This window comes from Mustelus asterias, chromosome 9, assembly GCF_964213995.1.
Source record: "Mustelus asterias chromosome 9, sMusAst1.hap1.1, whole genome shotgun sequence".
NCBI classification, from domain to species: Eukaryota; Metazoa; Chordata; class Chondrichthyes; order Carcharhiniformes; family Triakidae; genus Mustelus; species Mustelus asterias.
The window spans coordinates 88,172,141-88,193,590 of record NC_135809.1 but is presented as its reverse complement, the minus strand read 5'-3'; the positions used below and the strand labels follow the sequence as shown (position 1 = coordinate 88,193,590).

General features: G+C 42.2%; 1 protein-coding gene across 1 annotated transcript in view; it reads left to right on the top strand.

The window, feature by feature from the left end:
* The window catches only part of LOC144499157 (immunoglobulin superfamily member 22-like), an 86,603-nt gene extending 67,512 nt beyond the window's left edge, over window positions 1-19,091 (top strand). Inside the window, exons 19-22 of the mRNA XM_078221236.1 lie at window positions 1,290-1,482; window positions 3,544-3,843; window positions 13,434-13,760; window positions 19,024-19,091. Of these exons, the coding sequence (XP_078077362.1) occupies window positions 1,290-1,482; window positions 3,544-3,843; window positions 13,434-13,760; window positions 19,024-19,091 (888 nt within the window). The remainder of the gene's footprint in view (window positions 1-1,289; window positions 1,483-3,543; window positions 3,844-13,433; window positions 13,761-19,023) is intronic.
* The last annotated feature ends 2,359 nt before the right edge of the window (window positions 19,092-21,450 follow it).

The window sequence follows — 21,450 nt, the reverse complement described above, 5'->3', positions numbered from 1 at the left end:
CATTAATCCCTTATCAAAACAGATTATTGTCTATAACCTTACATAAAAGACAGCTAATCGTCGAATCCCTACAATGCAGAAGAGGCCATTCAGCCCATTGAGTCTGCACTGACCACAATCCCACCCAGGCCCCATTCCCATAACCCTGCATGTTTACCCTGCTACCCCCCCCCCCCCCCGACACTAGAGTCAATTGCACATGGCCAATCAACCTAATGCGTACCTGTTTGGACTGTGGGAGGAAACCGGAGCACCCAGAGGAAACCCACACAGACCCGGGGAAAATGTGCAAACACCACACAGGTAGTGACCCGAGGCTAGAATTGAACCGGGCTCTTAATTAATCTTTTAATAATCACTTTGATCTGATGACCTTGCACCCCCATTGTGATGAACATAGGTTGTAGAAAAAAACCAAGCATTAATAATGCTATAATGATAGAGTTAGCATTTTGTCAACAAGCAGTTATTGAAACTTCTGGAACAGATTTTTTTCAACTATTACAGGTACAGGGCAGGTCGTTTTTAAATAACTTCACAGCTGGACAGGTCTTTTTTTCTCTTTGATAGCATTTACAATTTCTCTAAAGATTTGTAACTCCCACACTGTGGGATAAGATGCTTACTGCAGCAAAAATGAGGTATGTTTGAACTCAGCACTGAGTTTAAACAGCCCCACAGATTTTGGGATTTCCACATGTGGGAGTCACATCCCACTCTCATTCCCCTTCCCGTTCCTGGAAAATATAGGATATGTCAGAAATGGGTCTAAGTCCCCGAAGTCTCAACAACTCTGCAAAAAACCAGACCTTAAACTTAGGTCTAGAAAATTACAACCTTCAATGAAACCTGACTCCCTTCCCTTGCAAAGGGTAGATGGACTTGCTCAAAATTACATTTTGTTGCTGACCCACTGAGTAACTGATTTGTGTCATTTTGCCTGCGCTGTTTTGAAATTTTCATCTAGCACTACATATTTCTGCAGTTTTATTAAAGTGAGATTATTTGACCTTTATTACCTAAACAGAGTGAGCAGCTGCAATTGGGCAAATCTTAATGCTTTGACCAGATTCAAAGGATCCAGAATTTCAGGGGCTGAAGTGTCTCACTGTGGGTTCCTGTATGTTTGCATTAGACATAGATAAGAAAGAGTGGTTCACTGATCTTTTGCACTGAATTGCCCCTCACTGCCAGCTCTTGTACATGTCCAGAACACACCAGATATAGAAAGCAATGCCGAATCTCATGGTTGTTGTTGTTTCATGTTATTTTGTTATTGTTTATTACAGGGGTCTCCTTCACCCAATGTGATCTGGCTGAAAGATGGAACTCCCACCAAAGGCAGGGAGACAATAACAAAAGGACCCAATATGTCACAGTTCCTGATCTCCAGCGCACATAGATCAGATTCAGGAATATACAAAATTATGCTGAAAAATGATTATGGTGAAAAGTATCATGATATCAGAATTCGTGTTGCAGGTATGATAAGCTTTGCTATGATTGGGACTGCAATTATGGATATCTCAGTTTGATATTGCTCAGTTTTGAGTTATGTCAGGCCACTCAGCTCCTGACTTTATTGCAGTCTATGTCCAAACAAGAGCTGAATTCAAGGGGTCTTTGACAGGAAGGTATCATTTGACCATGTGTGGAATCTAGAAGCTCTGGAAAAGCTAAAGTCAATAGCAATCAGGTGTGGGGAGGGTGGGGGGAACTCTCCACTGGTTGGACTAAGAGAGTTGGTTGTAATTGTGGGAGGCCAATCATCTCAGCCTCTGGACATTGCTGCCGGATTTCCTCAGAGTAGTGTCCGAGGCCTAACCATCTTCAGCTGCTTCATTAATGACCTTCCCTCCATCATAAGGTCAGAATTGGGGATGTTCGCTGATGATTGCACAATGTTCAGCACCATTCCCGGCTCCTCAGATGTTGAAGCAGACCACACCCAAATGCAGCAAGACCTGGACAACATTCAGGCTTGGACTTATAAGTGACAAGTAACATTTCACAAGTGCCAGTCAATGATCATCTTCAAAATGGGAGAAGCTGACTATCTCCCTTTGACATTCAATAGCATAATCACTGCTGAATCCCCCTCTATCAACATCCTGCGAGTGACAATTGACCAGAAGCTGAACTGGATCGGCCATTTAAATGCTGTGGCTACAAGCTCAGTAACCGTGAATTATAGAACATAGAAAAACTACAGCACAAACAGGTCCTTCGGCCCACAAGTTGTGCCGAACACATCCCTACCTTCTAGACCTACCTATAACCCTCCATCCTATTAAGTCCCATGTACTCCATCCAGGAGTCTCTTAAAAGACCCTATTGAGTTCGCCTCCACCACCACTGACGGCAGCCGATTCCACTCGCCCACCACCCTCTGTGTGAAAAACTTACCCCTAACATCTCCCCTGTACCTACCCCCCAGCACCTTAAACCTGTGTCCTCTCGTAGCAGACATTTCCACCCTGGGAAAAAGCCTCTGAGAGTCCACCCGATCTATGCCTCAACATTATGAGGTGATTAACTCATTTCCTGACTCCCCTGAGCCTGCACATCATCTGCAAGACACAATTCAGGAGTTTGATGGAATCATTTCTATTCACCTGGATGAGTGAAGCTTCAGCAACACTCAAGAAGCTCAATACCATCCAGCCGTCCAGTTGATCTAATTCCACCAATTTAAACATTCACTCTCCCTTTACCATCAACCAGTGGTAGCAGCAGTGTATACTATATATGAGTTGCGCTGCAGCGACTCATTAATGCTACTTAAACAGCACATTTCAAACACATAGCCTCTACCACCTAGAAGGACATGGACAGCAGAAACACAGGAATACCACTAGCTGTAAGTTCCTCGCAAGACGCATACTACTCTGACTTGAAACTATATTGCTGTTTCTTCACTGTTGCTACATCAAACCCCTGGAACTCCCTCCCTAACAGCACTGTGCATGTACCTGCACCAGATGAACTGCAACATTTCAAGAAGGCATATCACCATCACCTTCTCAAGGGCAACTAGGGATGGTCAACAGCTGCTGGCCTTGCCAGTGACACACACTGAAAGAATAAAACAAGCAATATCTGTACTTCTATAGACACCTATTGCCCCTCTGGGCAATAAAAGCTCCCAGATATGAACTGCACCCTTGCTGGGAAGGCTCTCCCTGTAACATCTGCAATGTTGTTGCTTGGTCAGTTAATTTTTATGTTTTGTTTGATATTGTTTGGGCATTGGATCAGGGAACCAAGAGAACTCCCCTGCTTTTCATTGAATTGTGCCTGATCAGGTAAACAGTGTCTTAATTTGACATTTCGTCTAAAAGATGGGACCTCTGACTCTGTAGTCATTCATCACTCAGTACTGCACTGATGTGTCACCCTTAATTTTGCAGTTTAATACCTGGAGTGGGACTTGAAGGCAGTTAATGGATTGCTTTGCACATTTTGGTTAGGTTATAGCCAATACTACTAAGTCATCATACTTGAAGCCACTAAATAAGTGTTGCCTATTTGCTTTTTTTTCAGATTTTCCCCGGCCACCCACTAACTTAAACCTGCTTGAAGAAGTTCCAAGCACAGTCACCCTCTCTTGGGACCACACCCCAGATAACATTGAGGACGGCCGTGTACAGTATGTGATAATGAAGCGTGATGCCAGCACTGCAACCTGGTACACTGTATCAGACCGTGTCTTTGGCAATAAGTATACCGTGACAGGTCTCCTTCCAGGCAGAAAGTATTTCTTCAGGGTTATTGCTCGGAATGATATTGGAGACAGTGACCCACTGGATTTGAAGGAACCATGGTATCTTGCCAGGGACAAAGGTAAGCCCTTGATGCTTCTGCCCATCCCAGATGTGTGGCAACCAAAAATTATTTAAAAGAACTAGCAATTCTAGTATGGTGTTCCCTGTAGTGAGTTGAAGATTTGTAATAATTCCTCTTCACCAGTTAAGCAAACAATGACTGCAATGTTGATTCACATATAACTATAATAGAGGTTTACAACCTCATTGCTGCCAGTCACCTTTCAAGAAAGTTCAGGGACAGAAACCCTTGCTTACCAGGGTAATCCTCCACCCTGCTCCATGATTGGTTTCCTGGCTCATGTGACCCTTACACTGCAGATTGATCCTTAATGGGACAGTCATCACATCCCTCCCCCTCCAAGTTCTTTTATACAATTGACAATAATCGATTAACTCAGTCTCCGATAGTAGAACATTTAACACACAAATCTAGTCCATTATAAATTAAGTCTTTCAGGTGGTTTCCGATTCCTAGTGGAGCGGCATAACTCCTCAGTCTCAGGTACTTCCAATGGAGCATTGTCAGTAGAAATCACAATCACAAGTTTCACTTCAGGCACAGGCATCTCAGTTTTATCTGCTTCCATGGGGACATCAGTCACGCCTGTAACATGTTGACCTGATACTTCAATGCTTGGATAGTCGACAACATTCCCAGATGGCAATATAGCTCCTGATGGCTGTATTGGCTGCTGGGGCATCTCTCGCTCTCTCAAATAATCTACATGTTTCCAGACAATCCTTCCTTCTATGTCCACTTGATAAGACAGGGGTCCAATTTTGGATACAACGGCTTCAGGGACCCAACTCGACTCACTTCCAAAATTCCTAATATACATGACTTCATCCACTGAAAATGGCCGCGTTGACCTACATGAATCATGGTTTGTTTTCTGACCATTTTGGCTGGCCTCTACCATCCTCTGCAGATTTGGAAACATGAGGCCCCGTCTCATTCTGAGACAACGGTTCATTAACAACTCTGCCGATGGGATTCCCATTGTTGAACGTGCAATGGTCCTATAACCTAGAGGAATTGAGAGATTCTGGTCTCCAGGGTCCTTCCTGACTGCTCTGTAGGGCAGACTTAATGGTTTGGATGGCTCGCTCAGTTCAATGGATGCTGAGTAGTAAGACGCAGTCCTAATGTGCCTGATACCATTGAGGCCATTGAAGTTCTGAAACTCAGCACTTGTGAAAGCTGTTCTATTTTCAGACACTTGGAATTTCAGATATTCTGTGGATGGAAAACCAATGGCGTAGTTTCTCTCAACTGTAGTGTGCAATGTCGGAGACTTCATCCCATATATTCCCATCCATTTTGAATGTGCACCAACAAGGAGCAAAAACATTGTGGCCATGAATGGACCAACATAATCAATATGGACTTGTACCCATGGCCAGCCGGGCCACTCCCAAGGATGCAGTGGGGCTGCAGCAGACAATCTTTGTTGCAATTTTGCACTGTTCACAGTGCTTGACTAGGCTCTCAATATTGACATCAATGCCAGCCCATCAGATATAACCACTGGAGAACATCTTCGTCTTAGATGTATCCAGACAGGTATTGTGCAATTTGACTAGAAGCTACTCCATTCCGGGCACAGAAACAACTACTCTGGCTCCCCAAAGTATGATACTGGCTGGAATTTTACCAGCATGTCCGCCCCGGTGAGGCTTGCAGAACGGCATTCTCCATTGGACTCGGGCGGGATCTTATAAGCCTCAGGCAGGTGAGGCGGTAAAATTCTGGCAACCATCTTTGCAACTCAATTCATCCCTTTGTATATAATGTGGTTTCATCTCTTCAAAAACTGGCTTGCTTGTCCACCCTATTAGTCTGTGTCTCACTCTGAACAACAACGGATCCTTGTTGGTCCAATACTTGATTTGCTGCACCAAAACCAGCAATGTATCCAAGAAATTCAAAGCCATAACAATTTCCTGTGGTACTGGGGAAAGTGCTACACTCTCTGGAAAAGGTATGCAACTAAGTGCATCCGCATTCGCGATATGTGCTCCAGGTTGGTGCTTGAATGTCTATTTGTAGGCAGGCAGAATTAACTCCCAATGCTGAATTCTTGCCGATACGATTGGGGGAATAGCTTTGTCTTCTTTAAAAAGACCGAAGAGTGGTTTGTGGTCCTTAACAATGGGAAAGTGTCTCCCATAAACATACTGATGGAATTTCTTTACTCCAACCTGAGGGTAGCCTTTTGCAGCCTCTGAGAGGGTTCACGAGATGTACCCAATAGGTATTTGAGATCCATCATCCATCCTTTGGGACAATACTGCACCAATGCCATATGAAGAGGCATCACAGGTTAACACCAATTCCTTAGACGGATCAAAATGCACTCCAATAAACTCCATGAATGTAACAATTGCTTTGCTCTGTTAATAGCTTCTCTCTGGACTAATGCTGGTGCTTCTTTAGCAGCATATGCAAGGGGGCCAATGATATCGACAAATTTGGTAGAAAACATCCATAGTAATTCACCGTTCCTAAGAATGATTTGAGTTCAGATGTGTTTCTGGAGGCCAGTGCCTCCTTTATTGCTCTGACCTTGTCTTCTATGGGGCGTAATCCTTGTGCACCTATGCAATACCCAAGACAGGCTACCTAAGTGGCTTGAAAAGTACATTTCTCCTTCTTGAAATGAATTCCAGCTTCTTGAAGTCTGTTGAGCACATTCTCTATGTTAGCTTGGTGCTCAGCTTCTGTAAATCCAGTTATCAAAACATCATCCAGATATACTACAATTTGTGGCAATCCTTACAGACTTTCCATAGTTCTCTAGAAAAGAGCATATGCTGGCAATGCACCAAAGAGTAGGCATGTGTACTGAAGTTAACCTATGTGTGTGTTTATCATAATATAACGTTAGGAAGCTTCATCCAACTCAAGTTGCTGATGTGTGGCTCATATCCAGATTTGTATAAAACTGACCTCCAGCCAGCTTTGCATTCATGTCTTCAGTCTTTGGGATTTGATACTTAACTAACTTGGCAGGCTGATGAACTGTTAATCTGTAGGTTCCACAAATGCGGACGATCTTGTCAGGCTTTATTACAGGACTATGGGTGCTGCCCACTCCACAAATTGAACTGGCTGGATAATGTCCAGTTCTTCCAATCTCTTCAATTTTTTGTCCAACTTTTCACACATATGGTACTGGTCTTGCTCTAAAGAAACAAGAGGTTGTCTCTGGATCGAAATAGATCTTCACCTGGAGGCCCTTTATTTTACCCAATTTGTCACAAAAAAAGTTTGCGTACTTCTTCGTTAACTCAGGCAGTCCCCCTTCCCGTATTTGGAAGATCTCCATCCAGTTTAACGGTTTTACTTTGGTGCCTTAAATTACCTTTCCTGTGGCAGGAAAAGCACTCAGCCTCTTTATACCTGCTGGCTTCAGGGGAGTGATCACCAATCACACTCTATTTCAATCCTAGATGATTCATTAGCTCTTTGAAATTTTATCTCTGTATTTGTGGCTGCATTTGCTTTCTGTTTTAAAATTACATTTTCATTTTTGCCATCACTGCTGACTGTAGCTTCCCGCCCTAACTGATGAACCGTTCCATTTTGTGCTCTGTGAAACTCCTGTGCACCCTTCTCAGTGCTCTGGATATAAATTGTCCCATTGGTGAGACGCAGCATGGGTTCATGAAGGGAAGGTCATGTTTGACTAATTTGGTAGATTCTTTGAGAACATTACATGTGCAGTGGACAATGAGGAATCTAGATGTGGTACATCTGGATTTCCAGAAGGCATTTGACAAGTGCCGCACCAAAGACTGCATCATAAGATAAAGGTGCACGGTGTTACGGGTAATGTATTAAAATGGATAGAGAATTGGTTAACTAACAGAAAGCAAAGAGTGGGGGTAAATGGGTGTTTTTCTGATTGGCGATCAGTGACTAGTGGTGTGCCTCAGGATCAGTGTTGGGACCGCAATTGTTTACAATTTACATAGATGATTTGGAATTGGGGACCAAGTGTAGTGTGTCAATATTTGCAGATGACACTAAGATGAGTGGCAGAGTAAAGTGTGCAGAGGACGCTGAAAGTCTGCAAAGGGATATGGATAGTCTAAGTGAGTGGGCGAGGGTCTGGCAGATGGAGTACAATGTTGGTAAATGTGAGGTCATCCATTTTGGTAGGAATAACAGCAAAATGGATTATTATTTAAATGGTAAAAAATTGCAGCATGCTGCTGTGCAGGGGGACCTGGGTGTCTTTGTGCGGGAATCTCAAGGAGTTGGTTTGCAGGTGTAGCAGGTAATTAAGAAGGCAAATGGAATTTTGTCCTTTATTGCTAGAGGGATGGAGTTTAAAAACAGCGAGGTTATGTGCAGCTGTATAAGGGTGCTGGTGAGGCCACACCTGGAGTACTGTGTACAATTTTGGTCTCCTTACTTGAGAAAAGATATACTGGCACTGGAGGGGGTACAGAGGAGATTCACTAGGTTGATTCCGGAGTTGAGAGGGTTGGCTTATGAGGAGAGACTGAGTAGACTGGGGCTATACTCATTGGAATTCGGAAGAATGAGGGGAGATCTTATAAAAACATATAAGTTTATGAAGGGAATAGGTAAGATAGAAGGAGGGAAGTTGTTTCCACTGGCAGGTGAAACTAGAACTAGGGGGCATAGCCTCAAAATAAGGGGAAGCAGATTTAGGACTGATTTGAGGAGGAACTTCTTCACATAAAGGAATTCCCTGCCCAGTGAAGCAGTTGAGGCTACCTCACTGAATGTTTTTATGGCAAGGATAGATAAATTTTTGAACAGTCAAGGAATTAAGGGTTATGGTGAGCAGGTGGGGAAGGGGAGCTGAGTCCACGAAAAGATCAGCCATGATCTTATTGAATGGCGGAGCAGGCTCGAGGGGCCAGATGGCCTACTCCTGCTCCTAGTTCTTATGTTCTTATGTTCTCTCCATCACCAGCGCTATCTCCACACCTTCTTAAAATTTATCTCTGCCTCTGCTAATAGCTTCCTTTGAATGGTCTCATTATTTACCCTGCGGACTAAATGATCCATCAGCATATCGCTGAGACCAGCTCTGAAGTCGCAGTGCTGAGATCTGTCTTAACTTGATAATATAAGTTGCAATAGTTTCCGTAGTGGCTCTCCTGGTTGAATTAAACTTAAGTTGTTGCAATATAACCATTGGCTTTGGGTGATAGTGTGTTTTCACTAATTCAACTATCTCAGTGAATGCCTTGAGGTCGGGCATGCTTGGGGATGTGATGCTGCATATTAAGTTGCAAGTCTGGGTCCCACATAAGCTCAGAAAGATTACCTTTCCCTTTCCCTCTTCCTTTATTCCATGGGCCTGAAAATAGTAGCCCATATGTTCAATGTATTGTAACCAATCTTCCACAGAGGCATCAAAAGGATCTATCCATTCGACTAGGGGCATATCTGCAAACATTCTTCACTGACTTTATACTCACAATTTTGGAACAACTTTTTTTAAATCCTCATTGCCAATGTAGTAATTCCTCTTCACCAGTTAGGTAAGTAACAACTGCAACACTTATGTAATTGTGTTGCCAAGGCCAGTCCTCCATCACCATAAACCTTTATTTACAAAATGGAGAAGGGCTGCATCCGCGGCTTACAGCTCACAAGTCCAAGCGCGGAGATCTATAGAATACCAGACTGGGTTGAGGTAGACTGGGTTTCCCACTGGGTGAGCCCCTCCTCAGTAGAGGTGTTCATAGTACACAAAGCCCACAAGGCGATTTATTGGTGATCCCCCATGTCCTTCGTAGCCACCATAACTTCCCTCTCCCCTTAAATCCATCTCTCCCTCAGTACCCCCACCATGAGAAGGTCCTTTCCACTTCTTGGCAATCGGTCTGAGCTCAGTCGAAGGTGGGACCATATCTGGTGGTGTGAACCGAATTGGAGACCTTCATTTCTGGTGGGAGCATCTCAAAGCCACTGATGTAGATTCCTCCTCAAGTTCTGCTTCAGCTTCCTCCACTTCCATCTGAGAGATTGTGTCCTCATTACCCAGAAGGGGAGCTGCTCGGTCAGCTTTGAGTTGTTGCTCGACACTGGCAGCAGCCACCTCCATGGCTGGTAAAGAGGCCTGCTCTTATTCTTCCAAGTCCTTCCTGAAAAACTTCAGGGTACCTGCTGATGACTTCACCACCACACCCAACCTGAAGATTTCCAATCAGTTCAGCCTGATCCACTGGAGCCAATCTCACCCCATCAGGCTTTGTTCTTGGGAGTTGGGCTGATTGCTGCTTGTGAATCACAGGAGTTATTTACAAGCAGCTAGTCTGGCCTTTGCGTCTTCTAAGCTCAGGTGTTGAATACCAGTTGGGATGTGAACATATGTCTGCTCCCTGATAATGGAGACCGCAGCCTCTGTGTCCACCTCCATTTTTAGTGGTTAATCATTTATCAGCAGCTCATTATAGGGGTGGACCTTTGTTGTGATGATGTGGTTTAGTTGCATTATCCCTGCTTCTGGTAGTGGATATACCTGCTAGACATTTGGTCTTCCACACTGGGAGTTCTATACATTTATTTTTAGTGTACAGGCACCTCTGCCTCTCTATCTATAAGTTCACAAATACATAAGTAAGAGTTTGCCAGGTAAGGTTAAACAATTGCTATTGTTTGAATGTTGGCATTTTCTTAAGCTAAATTACATAAATATTATGAAACAAAACTCTAGGTTTATCTAATCTATAATCACAAAACTAAAACACACAAGCCAAGATACAACCAACTGTTAAATTTTAAGACCAGTTTTAACTATTAACATTTTGCCTTCCTGTCCCTTCTCGATTTCATTTAGGGTTAGAAGTCTGAAATAATATTTTGAGCATGAATGTAAATATAAAATACTCCCTAACAAATGATCAGAGGAGCTCTTTCCATTTATTGTCAGATGAACAGACATTCACATTCTCATATTAACTTCATTTTCCGAGCTTGTTAGAGTACACTCTCGGAAACATGTGCCAGAAAGAAATACATTACAATCTCCATATGAAAACTAAACAACAGCAACTTTTCAAATTGCAACATTTCATTAATTTTGCAAGTAATATATAAGCAAATACACAAGGCTGCAAAAACTCACACAGACAGATTTGACACAAAGCAGATGCATCAGTTTACCAAGAGCAATGTCTCCTGGTGTATCTTAAATGTGCTCCTTTAACTGCACTATGTAGCTATCTCTTTTGCCTTGGGGCTTGAGGGTGAACATATACACAATACTGTGTGGAAAATAGTTAAACATATATAGTCCGAGAGGAAGGGGAGACTGATCTCTATTTGTGTTATAATTACTCAGACAAAAAAGTGTCTCTTGTACCTCCCATTTGTGAAATAATAATCTGAACAAGTTTTCCATTGTGAAAAGAAACAGAGTTTATTGACTTTCTATAATTTGGATGTAATGTCAGGCTACAATTTCAAAGGACTTGGATTCTGTCCTGATTGAGTAACCTATAGAATAGACATGACTGAGCTGCTGTATTTGTACATGGATTCTGTCCTTGTTCATTTTTACAGAGATGCTCTTTAGCTTGCTCAGAATAACTGACAGGACAGTGCAGAGCCTCTGAGCAACATCTTCCACCCACATCATTTTCAACAAATATTATATGCTTTTCTATGAACATCTTTTGAAAACTGAAAATTCAGCTTGGCTAGTGCTGCACATATTGTCACCACACCCTGCACTCACACTGCAGCAACTGTGTAATCCTGATTTGGAAGAATGAAGAACATGGGACAATGAGTGTGTGTGGATGGCAGCACTGAAATGTTACCAGCAATTTAAAAAGAGGTGTTGACAGAGAACGTGGGAACTGCAAATTTGCAGTGAAAAGCTGAAGTGGGTTGTGCAGTTGACGTGGCATAGATGCACTTCTAAAAGGTTTTTGATAAAGTGCCTCATAACAGGCCTGTCCGCAAAGTTGACACCAATTTAGCTGAATGACAGGAAACAGAGAATACTGCTGAATGGCTGTTGTTCAGAATGGATGAAGGTAATAGTGGGACTCCCCAGGGATTAGTATTAAGACCACTTTTCTTGATCTGTATTAATAACCTAAACTTGAATGTGCAGGGCATAATCTCATAATTTGTAGATGATGAAAAGCCTGGGAATATTGTGAACTGTGAGGGAGACAGTGATAAACTTCAAGAGGACAATGACAGGTTGGTGGAATAGACAGACAAGTGACAGACAGAATTTAATACAGATAGGTAGGAAGAATGAGTAGAAAAAGAATAAAATTCAAAAACTGGTCCAGGAGCAGAGGGACCTGGGGGTAAATATGCATAAATCATTAAAGTTGGCAGAGCTGCATTTTATACATAGAGGCATAGCGTACAAAAGAAAATTTATAGTGAACCGTTATAAAATGCTGGCTGAGCCTCAACTAGGGGATTGTGCCCAATTCTGGGCACCACACTTTAGGAAAGATCTGAAGATTATAGAGAAGTTTGCAAAAAAGATTACAAAAATGGTCCAGAGATAAAGGACTTCAATTTCATGGATAGATTGGAGAAGCTGGGACTGCTCTTCTAAGAGAAGAGGAGATTGATCGGAGGGAAGGTTGAGTGAAGAATTAAAATTATAGATTGGGAGAAACTATTCCCTTGGAATGAAAACTAGAGGATGTTGATTAAGGTAATGGAAAAAAAGCTAAAGGTGATATGAGAGAAAACGTTTTTGCACAGCAAATGATTAGGATCTGGGATGCACTGAGAGTGTAGTGGAGGCAGATTCAATTGTGGCTTTCAAAAGAGAATTAGTTTAAAGTTTATTTATTAGTCAAAGTAAGGCTTACATTAAGACTGCAATGAAGTTACTGTGAAATTCAGATAATTATCTGAAGAGAAAATATTTGAAGGGCTCTGAGGAAAAGTGGGACAGTGGGACGAGCTAAGTTGCTCTTGCAAAGAGTTGACAGAGATGTGATAGGCTGAATTACCACCTCCTGTGCTGTAAATATTCTATGATTCTAATGTTCAGGTGGTAAGATAGTAGAAGAACAAATGGTGGGATTGGTTTAGCACAGAGGAAGGAATGGCTCACATTCTAATGTCTGCTTTTGTACTGATAAACTGAAAAACATCAATAAGTTATCCGTGCTTCCAGATCATGGGACAGGAGCAAGTTTAAAACCTAGATTTTTGAGGTCAGTGAACTTGAACCCCACAGATTTGGAACAAAGTTAATGCTGACAATTGGTTGGAGTGCTGAGGGATTAGTGCATTTTCAGAGGTGCTGTCTTTCAGATGAGATTTTATACTGACACACATTCCAGTGATTCAGGCAGTTAGTAAAGATCCATGGCACTATTCAGAGAAGAGCAGGGAGAGCAGCTGCTCCTTTCTCACTCAATAATACCAAACACATTAACTGATCGTTCAGTTAACTGAACATTCATTTTCATTCATTCTGTTTGTGGGATATCACATATTAGCTGCTGTGCAAATGTTACAGTGACTTCACTTTAAAGAAATGAAATAGCTGAGAGATCCTGAGGTAGTGATGAAGTACTACTCAAATGCTATTTGTTTTTTGCTCCAAATTTTTTCCTTCCTTCCACTAGAACGTTTCAGCCTCCAATTTAAGGAATACCAGGAGAAGGACTGGAACCATGCCCCTGAGTTCACCACACCACTAAAGGACCACACAGTTCACCGTGGCAATGATTGCACTATGAGTTGCGCCCTTACTGGTAATCCAAGGCCACACATTGCCTGGTATAAAGGCAAGATCCTCATTACCGAGAATCTCAAATATTGGTACACATCCTCGAATGGTGTCTGTACACTGACCATTCCGAGTGCAGAAATAAAGGATGCTGATGAATACATAATTGTGGCTGAAAACTCCCTGGGGAAGGCCAAGTGCTCCTGTAAGGTGACCGTGCTTGGTAAGTTATTACCTACAGTGATTAATGATGGACCTTCACCGCTAGACTTATCTTACAAATCATAAGTTATAGACCAGCATTGGGACTCCTGACAATTCAGTTTGGTAATGAACTACACAGAGCAAACGAGTCCAGATTCAATCCCTGATCTGTACTAAGTCAGCAGGTTCAGCAATAGGAGCACTGCTATTGGCAAGGTTGGAGAAAAATCATCCAGAGATCTGTATTCCTGGTCAGTATTCAGTGTTCCCTGCTGGAAAGTGCACAAGAATAGATTTTGGATAAACACAGGATTAGGGGCTCAGATGTAATGCCTCCCACAGATGAATGGTGTGTTAGTGTCCAATATTTAAGCTCAAATTGAAGAAAAGATAAAGTTCAGTGGATTGAGATAATCTGGAAATTATATCACAGCAGGAGCCAACACCTTCAAGAGAGGCAGGAAGAAAACTAGAAAGAAAAATGTTTCCTTTCAACTTGTTGCTGTGATTGAATGTGAATAGCTATAGTGGATGTACCATCAGAGATAGAAACCATATATACTAAACAAGTCCTCTTGTAGGTTAAAAAACCCAGCAGCCGATATACATAATTGATTCTGAGGAGTAAATCTCCAATATTGCCTCACCCCTTTCATTGTCAAGCATTTGCAATGGAACATTCATCTCCTGTGCCTCTGGTTTCCCTTATTGGGAGTCTAGGTCAATACAGCACGACTCTCCAATCTTTATCTCAATTTCAACGCCATTACAAGAATTCCCTTAACCCACTCTCCATCAATATTATGATACACACTCTAAAGGGTTAACAAATGCCCCATGTGTCCTTTGGAAGCCTGATCTAATCCAACTCAAACCAACCCCTTTCAAGGCTTAATCTGGTGCGATATGTGGCTATTGCAAACAAAGTCACAATTATTGTTCATCCTTAGAAGTTGTGGCAGGTCATCTTGAGCCATTGCAGTTCCTATAGCGATGTTTCTCTCATGATAGTATTAGGTAGAGAATTCCAAAATAGTGATCGAGGAACAATGAAGAAAGTCAGGATAAAGGTTGACTTGTAGTTGGAATAGGAGGTATTCGTGCAAGTTGCTGCTCTTATCCTTTTCAGTTATAGCGGTCTTGAGGAGGAAGTTGCTGTTGAAGCATTAAGGTAGACAAATCCCCAGGGCCAGATGGCATCTGTCCTAGATTACTGAGAGAGACAAGAGGTGAAATTGCTGGGCCTATAACAGAAATCTTTGTTTCTTCACTGGACACAGGTGAGGTCCCAGAGGATTGAAGGATAGAAAATGTGGTCCCGTTATTTAAGAAGGGTAGCAAGGATAACCCGGGTAATTATAGGCCAGTGAGCTTGACGTCCATGGTAGGGAAATTGTTGGAGAAGATTCTTAGAGATAAGATCTATACACTTTAGAACTGAATAGTTTCATTAGTGATAGACAACATGGTTTTGTACGAGAGAGGTCATGCCTCACAAATTTGGTTGAGTTTTTTGAGGAGGTGACAAAAATGATTGATGAGGGAAGGGCCGTGGATGTCGTCTACATGGATTTTAGTAAAGCATTTGACAAGGTCCCTCATGGCAGGCTGGTGCAAAAGGTTAAATCTCACAGGATCAAAGGTGAACTAACTAGATGGGTACAGAACTGGCTTGGCCATTGAAGACAGGGTAGCAGTGGAGGGGTCTTTTTCTGATTGGAGGTCTTGTGAGTGTGTGGTGTTCCGCAGGGCTCTGTACTGAGACCTCTGCTGTTTGTGATATATATAAATGATTTGGAAGAAGATGTAGCTGGTCTGATTAGTAAGTTTGCGGATGACACAAAGATTGCTGGAGTTGCGGATAGTGATGAATATTGTTAGAGAATACAGCAGGATATAGATAGGCTGGAAAATTGGGCGGAGAAATGGCAGATGGAATTTAATCCAAATAAATGCGAAGTGATGCATTTTGGTAGATCTAATGCAGCGGGGAGCAATACAATAAATGGCAGAACCATCAGGAGTATAGACACACAGAGGGATCTGGGTGTGCAAGTCCACAGTTCCTTAAAGTGGCAGCACAGGTGGAAAAGGTGGTGAAGAAGGCACATGGCATGCTTGCCTTTATTGGACGGGGAATAGAGTATAAAAGTTGGCATATGATGTTGCAGTTATATAGAATGTTGGTTAGGCCACATTTGGAATACTGTGTCCAGTTCTGGTCGCCACACTACCAGAAGGACCAGGAGGCTTTGGAGAGAGTGCAGAAAAGGTTTACCAGGAGGTCGCCTGGTATGGAGGGTATTAGCTATGAGGTGAGATTGAGTAAACTAAGGTTGTTCTCCCTATAAAGACGGAGGTTGAGGGGCGACCTAATCGAAGTTTATAAAATTATGAAGGGCATAGATAGGGTGAACAGTTGGAAGCTTTTTCCCAGGTCAGAAATGACAAACACAAGGGGTCACAAGTTCAAGGTTCAATACAGATATGCGGGGGACGTATTTTACACAGAGGGTGGTGGGGGCCTGGAATGCACTACAAAGCAAGGTGGTTGAGGCAGACATGCTAGGATCATTTAAGACTTATCTAGATAGCCCCATGAACAGACTGGGAATAGAGGGATACAAACGGATGGTCTAGTTAGGAACACATGATCGGTGCAGGCTTGGAGGGCCGAAGGGCCTGTTCCTGTGCTGTATTGTTCTTTGTTCTTTGAAGTAAACTTATTGAGATGCTCCCAAGCATCCTGCAAATAGATAGATATACATAAGGTGAATTTTAAGTTCAGTAGCTGGGGCATCAATCAAGTGAACTGCTCCGTCCTTGACGTTGCAGCTGCATTCACCCAGGTAATTAGTGTGTATTCCATCACATTCCTGAGTTGAGCCATCTGGATTGCTAGAGAGACTTTGAAGGATCATGAGAAAATGTAGAACTGCAGTCCTGTTAACTTGATGCCAGTAGTAGGGAAAATAGAATCCCTTCAGTGTAGGAAGAGGCCATTCGGCCCATGGTGTCTGCACTGACTCTCCAAAAGAGCATCTCACCTAAACCCTCCTCTCCACCCTATCCCATAATCCCACAAATTTACCATGGCTAAGACTACTAACCTACACATCATTAGAAATTAAGGGGCAATTTAATATGGCCAATCCATCTAACCTGCACATCTTTGGACTGTGGGAAGAAACCAGAGCACCTGAAGGAAACTCATGCAGACACAGAAAGAACATGCAAACTCCACACAGGTAGTCACCCAAGGTCGGAATCGAACCTAAGTCTCTGGCATTGTGAGCAGCAGTGCTAACCACTGTGCTACCATGCTGTCCCCTACTATAAAGAATGTGATAACTGGACACTTAGAAAATAATAATATTATTGGGCAGATTAAACATGGATTTATGAAAGAGAAATCATGTTTGACAAACCTTTTTTTTAAGGATGTTACTTGTAGCAGAGCTAAAGGGGTACCAGTTGTAGTGTATTTGGATTTTCAGAAGGCTTTTGATAAGAAACAGAATTAGAGTACATGGGATTGGAGGTACTGCCATGGTATGAATTGACAATTGGCTAGCAGGATAGAAAACAAAGGAATAAACGTGTCATTCTTAGGATGGCAGGCTCTTGCGAGTGGGGTACCGCAGGGATCGATACTGGAGCCACAGCTGTTCACAAGCTATATAAATGATTTGGCTGTGGGGACCAACTGTAATATTTCCAAATTTGGTGATGACACAAAACTTGGTGGGACTGTAAGTTGTGAGGAGGATGCAAAGACTAACAGGCTAAGTGAATGGATAATTATTTCCTAACTCGCAGGATCTATGAACAACTTTTGGAAAGATAAGACATTATAAATTTATCTTACGATTAAAAAAGCAACAAAAATGTACATTTTTATGAACAAACTTCAAATGTGAAGGCTAATTTATTAGCTTAATTTCTCGCTGGTAAATTGAATACTGTAAGATATCTGACATTGTTTCTGCTTGCACAACTGGTCAGTGTCTGCCTGCAGACTTGATGTAGTGATACAGAGTATTCCAGATGCACATCTGTCAGGGGTGAACTTGATAATGTTTCGATATCTTTCATTCTTGAAAAAACTGATCACAGCAACATGTGCTGCCAAACATTACAATGAATCGAAGACTATGTTTTGATAGATTTGGAATTCCTACAGTTAAAAATGTTGAGGGAAATTTCCACAACCTGCCACTTCTGGGTTAGAATAAGATATCCTGCGTGGGAAGTAACATTCCAGGATTCTAGTCGGAGCGGAATTCTCCGGTCGTGCTGGTCTAAAAGCCAGAAATTCCCGCCCGACCGTCAATGGCGTTTCACATTCTCTGCAACCCGACCACTAAAATTCCAGTGGCGGGTGTGATGGGAGAATTCCGTCTCTAGTTTCTACAGTGGCAAGCCCATTCCCAAACTGGGACCCATCTGAGACTGAGGTTCAATCCTGGCTTAAACCCACACCTCCCCCTGGCACCCCCCCAGCCTATACTGAGAGGAACAATTTGCACCTGTTTCCTTTTACAAAAAATATGCTGATCACGTCTCACTTCAAATAGCTTTTAATTTATTGACATTCTTGCCAATCTCATACTCTTGCATCCTGCAGACTTTAAAGTCCAGAAACCATGCATCTTCCCACCGGCGATATTTGTCTCAGACTCTGAAATATGACTTGTTCTTCAGCCCAATGTGTGAAAAATTATTACCCCCTCCTCCTGACATGTCCCAGGGTCCTGCTACCATCTGTACTCTGCCTTATCTGTGCTCCGTAAGATCCAAACAGCTAGCTGAAGAGAGAGTGATGTCTTTGAAATGCTCAAATCTCAGAGAACCACACTGTGTCTTTGCTCATATTATTGTCAATTACATGAAGGAAAAAGTCATCTAGTAACGGAGCAAGTCCCAGCCATGTATCAAACTGTACCATCTCGGATCAATGATCAATCCAAAACATCACCGGGGTCTCCACAGGCTGCTGGCACTTGGAGATTTGGAACCTGTACAAATGCAACCTAAAAATAAACGTCCAGCTGTTTTTATAAAACCCTGTGCGGACTTTCTGAGTGGAAGTGATCTCAACACCCCCACCATCAGCACACCCCCCCTTCTCCCCACGCCCCAGCTACAGACAACATAACAGAGAATGAGAGAATAAAATGAAACAGAGAGAGAGAAAAGAAAGAGGAAAATTAATCAGTGACAGCGAGTTAGGTAAGGAGACAATTCACGGAGAATTAAATTCTAACTCTGCTATTTTACAGAAAAAGGAGTTACCATCATACTAAATACTATTGGAGAAAGTCCACGCAAGAGTAAGCACATCATGTGAGTTCAGGCTGGGCCTCAGCGAAGACTGGCGTAAATCAATACTAGCCATTTGCTGCCATTGTGAAGATTGAGCTTTCTGTCGAAGAAGCAATTTTTGTCGGACTTAATGAATGTGCATAATTTCCAAACCATCTGCCAATTTTTTTTAATGTCCTTGAATCACTTTCAGAGCCAAAAACAAGATTGTTTTCAACATCTATGTCAATATTTAACCTCTGTGACTTTCTGAAGGAGCTAAAATCTGAGACAGTAACGATTGAAAAGCTGCATGCTACTTATGAGGATCATTTTTATTATATACTGTAGTTTGACCTGAGGTACCATCTAGTTCTAAAACTAACAAACACAACTTAGGAGCACGTTTTGGCTACATCTGTATAAAATTGAGATGATTGCAGGAAAAATCTCTGTCAAATGACAAAATACTCCTCTTGGTCAAGAAATCCACTTTAGTTTTCGATCCCTATCCTGCTTTGCATTCTGGGAAGGATGACATAATTTCACCATTCTACTATAAAACTTTAGGAATCAAATAAATAAAGTTTAAGTTTATTTATTAGTGTCACAAATAGGCTTACATTAACACTGCAATGAAGTTACTGTGAAAATCCCCTACTCGCTACACTCTAAAGCCTGTTTGGGTACACTGCGGAAGAAATTAGCATGGCCAATGCACCTAACCAGCACATCTTTTGGACTGAGAGAGGAAACTGGAGCATCTGGAGGAAACGCATGCAGACACGAGGAGAACGTGCAGACTCCTCACACACACTGACCCAAGCCGGGAATTGAACCAGGGTCTCTGGCGCTGTGAGACAGCAGTGCTAACCACTGTGCCACCGTGTCCCCATTAAAATATTAAAACATCGATAAATAACTCTTGTTATTGAGCAATAATTATCCAGAAAGTTTTGTTGGAGTGCGCAAATAACACAAAAGTCCATGCTTCCCAGAAAGATTTGCATGATGACAAACCACTGTCTCCACCAGCAGTGACTGGAATATAACGTTGTCCGTTTCTTAAAAACTGTTTAAAATTAAAAATAGAAACACATTGTTAAAATGCGACTGTGATAAATTCTAACAACATTAGAGATTCAGAACAGAATATGATTAATTGTTCAATGAATCTATGGAAAACAATTGCTTATTAGACATGATAAAGTCATTGTTCAGCTAGTGTTTCTATTGAAATGAATTGTTTTATTTCTGGCCACTCTTTGTTTCCTGTAGCATCCTAGTCAATTGGCATCAGATAAGCAGGCCTGTTCCACAGAGCTCAACCATAGCCTGCTACATTGTTCTTTTGCAAACCAGTCTGAAGGAAATGTGCAGCGTACTTTTGTTAGTGCCCCTCTGTAGGAAGTCACCGGCACCATGCTGATGATAATCATTCAAGTCTGTTTGAGCTACAGGTAGAAAGAGCATGTCATTGATTTTGCTTTCCCTGTGATATTCATGCTTCAGTCAAGTGTTTACGTTTGAGTTAGACAATAAATGAAATGAAAAAGTTAAGTTTGACATCTACTGTTGTCAAACACTGCAGCGATGATCCCCTCCATCCCTTTGCTCCAAATTTAGAAAGGTATCATTGGAAATTTAGAGAACAGTTGAAGAACTTTAGAATTTGACCTTGAAGTGGGCAATCATCTTGACCCTGATTAAGGCCTATTTTCCACTGGAGGTTTTCCAAAGTGGAGTATTGAGTAATAAAACAAAGGGCAGAATTTTTCTTTTCAGCTGCGGTTTACAAGGGTTGATGGATTGGTTACACATTGCGATTGTCTTTGTTTCCATTATTATCACGATGAGATATATGACAAGCAGCCAATCTACTTCTTCCCGTTTAACAAACTTGTGCCAATGTTAAAAGTTCTACCCAATGCTTCGTTATTGGGGAGCGAATTGATTGACTATACCGAAACAAGTGAATTTTGGCCTCTTTTATTTCCATGAGCAGTGTCTCAAATACTTTGCTGGCAATGAGTTATGGGGGTGAAGGCCCTCAGGGCAATGATGTTGGAATCCCTCTCATCATTTTTCACATTGTATCCATGAGGCCCTTTACTCAAACTTCCTCGCATCCTTCCTTCTAAAGAACGATGGATGCACAGCAGACAAATCCATTTCAGATGGGATGTCTTCATAAGGTGCACCTTTGCTGGTGGCTGAAGAGGCCAATCTTTGAGAAGCCGATTCCACCACATATCAAAGTACCAGGTAATGTTGTGGATTGGTGGCATTTCTTGCTAAGCTGCTGTAGCTACTCGTCATCATGGTGATGCATGCCAGCTCACAGGAGTTGACGCCATTTTTCTCTGTCGTTCGCTAGTGACAGGAGCAAAAACAGACGTCTGGGG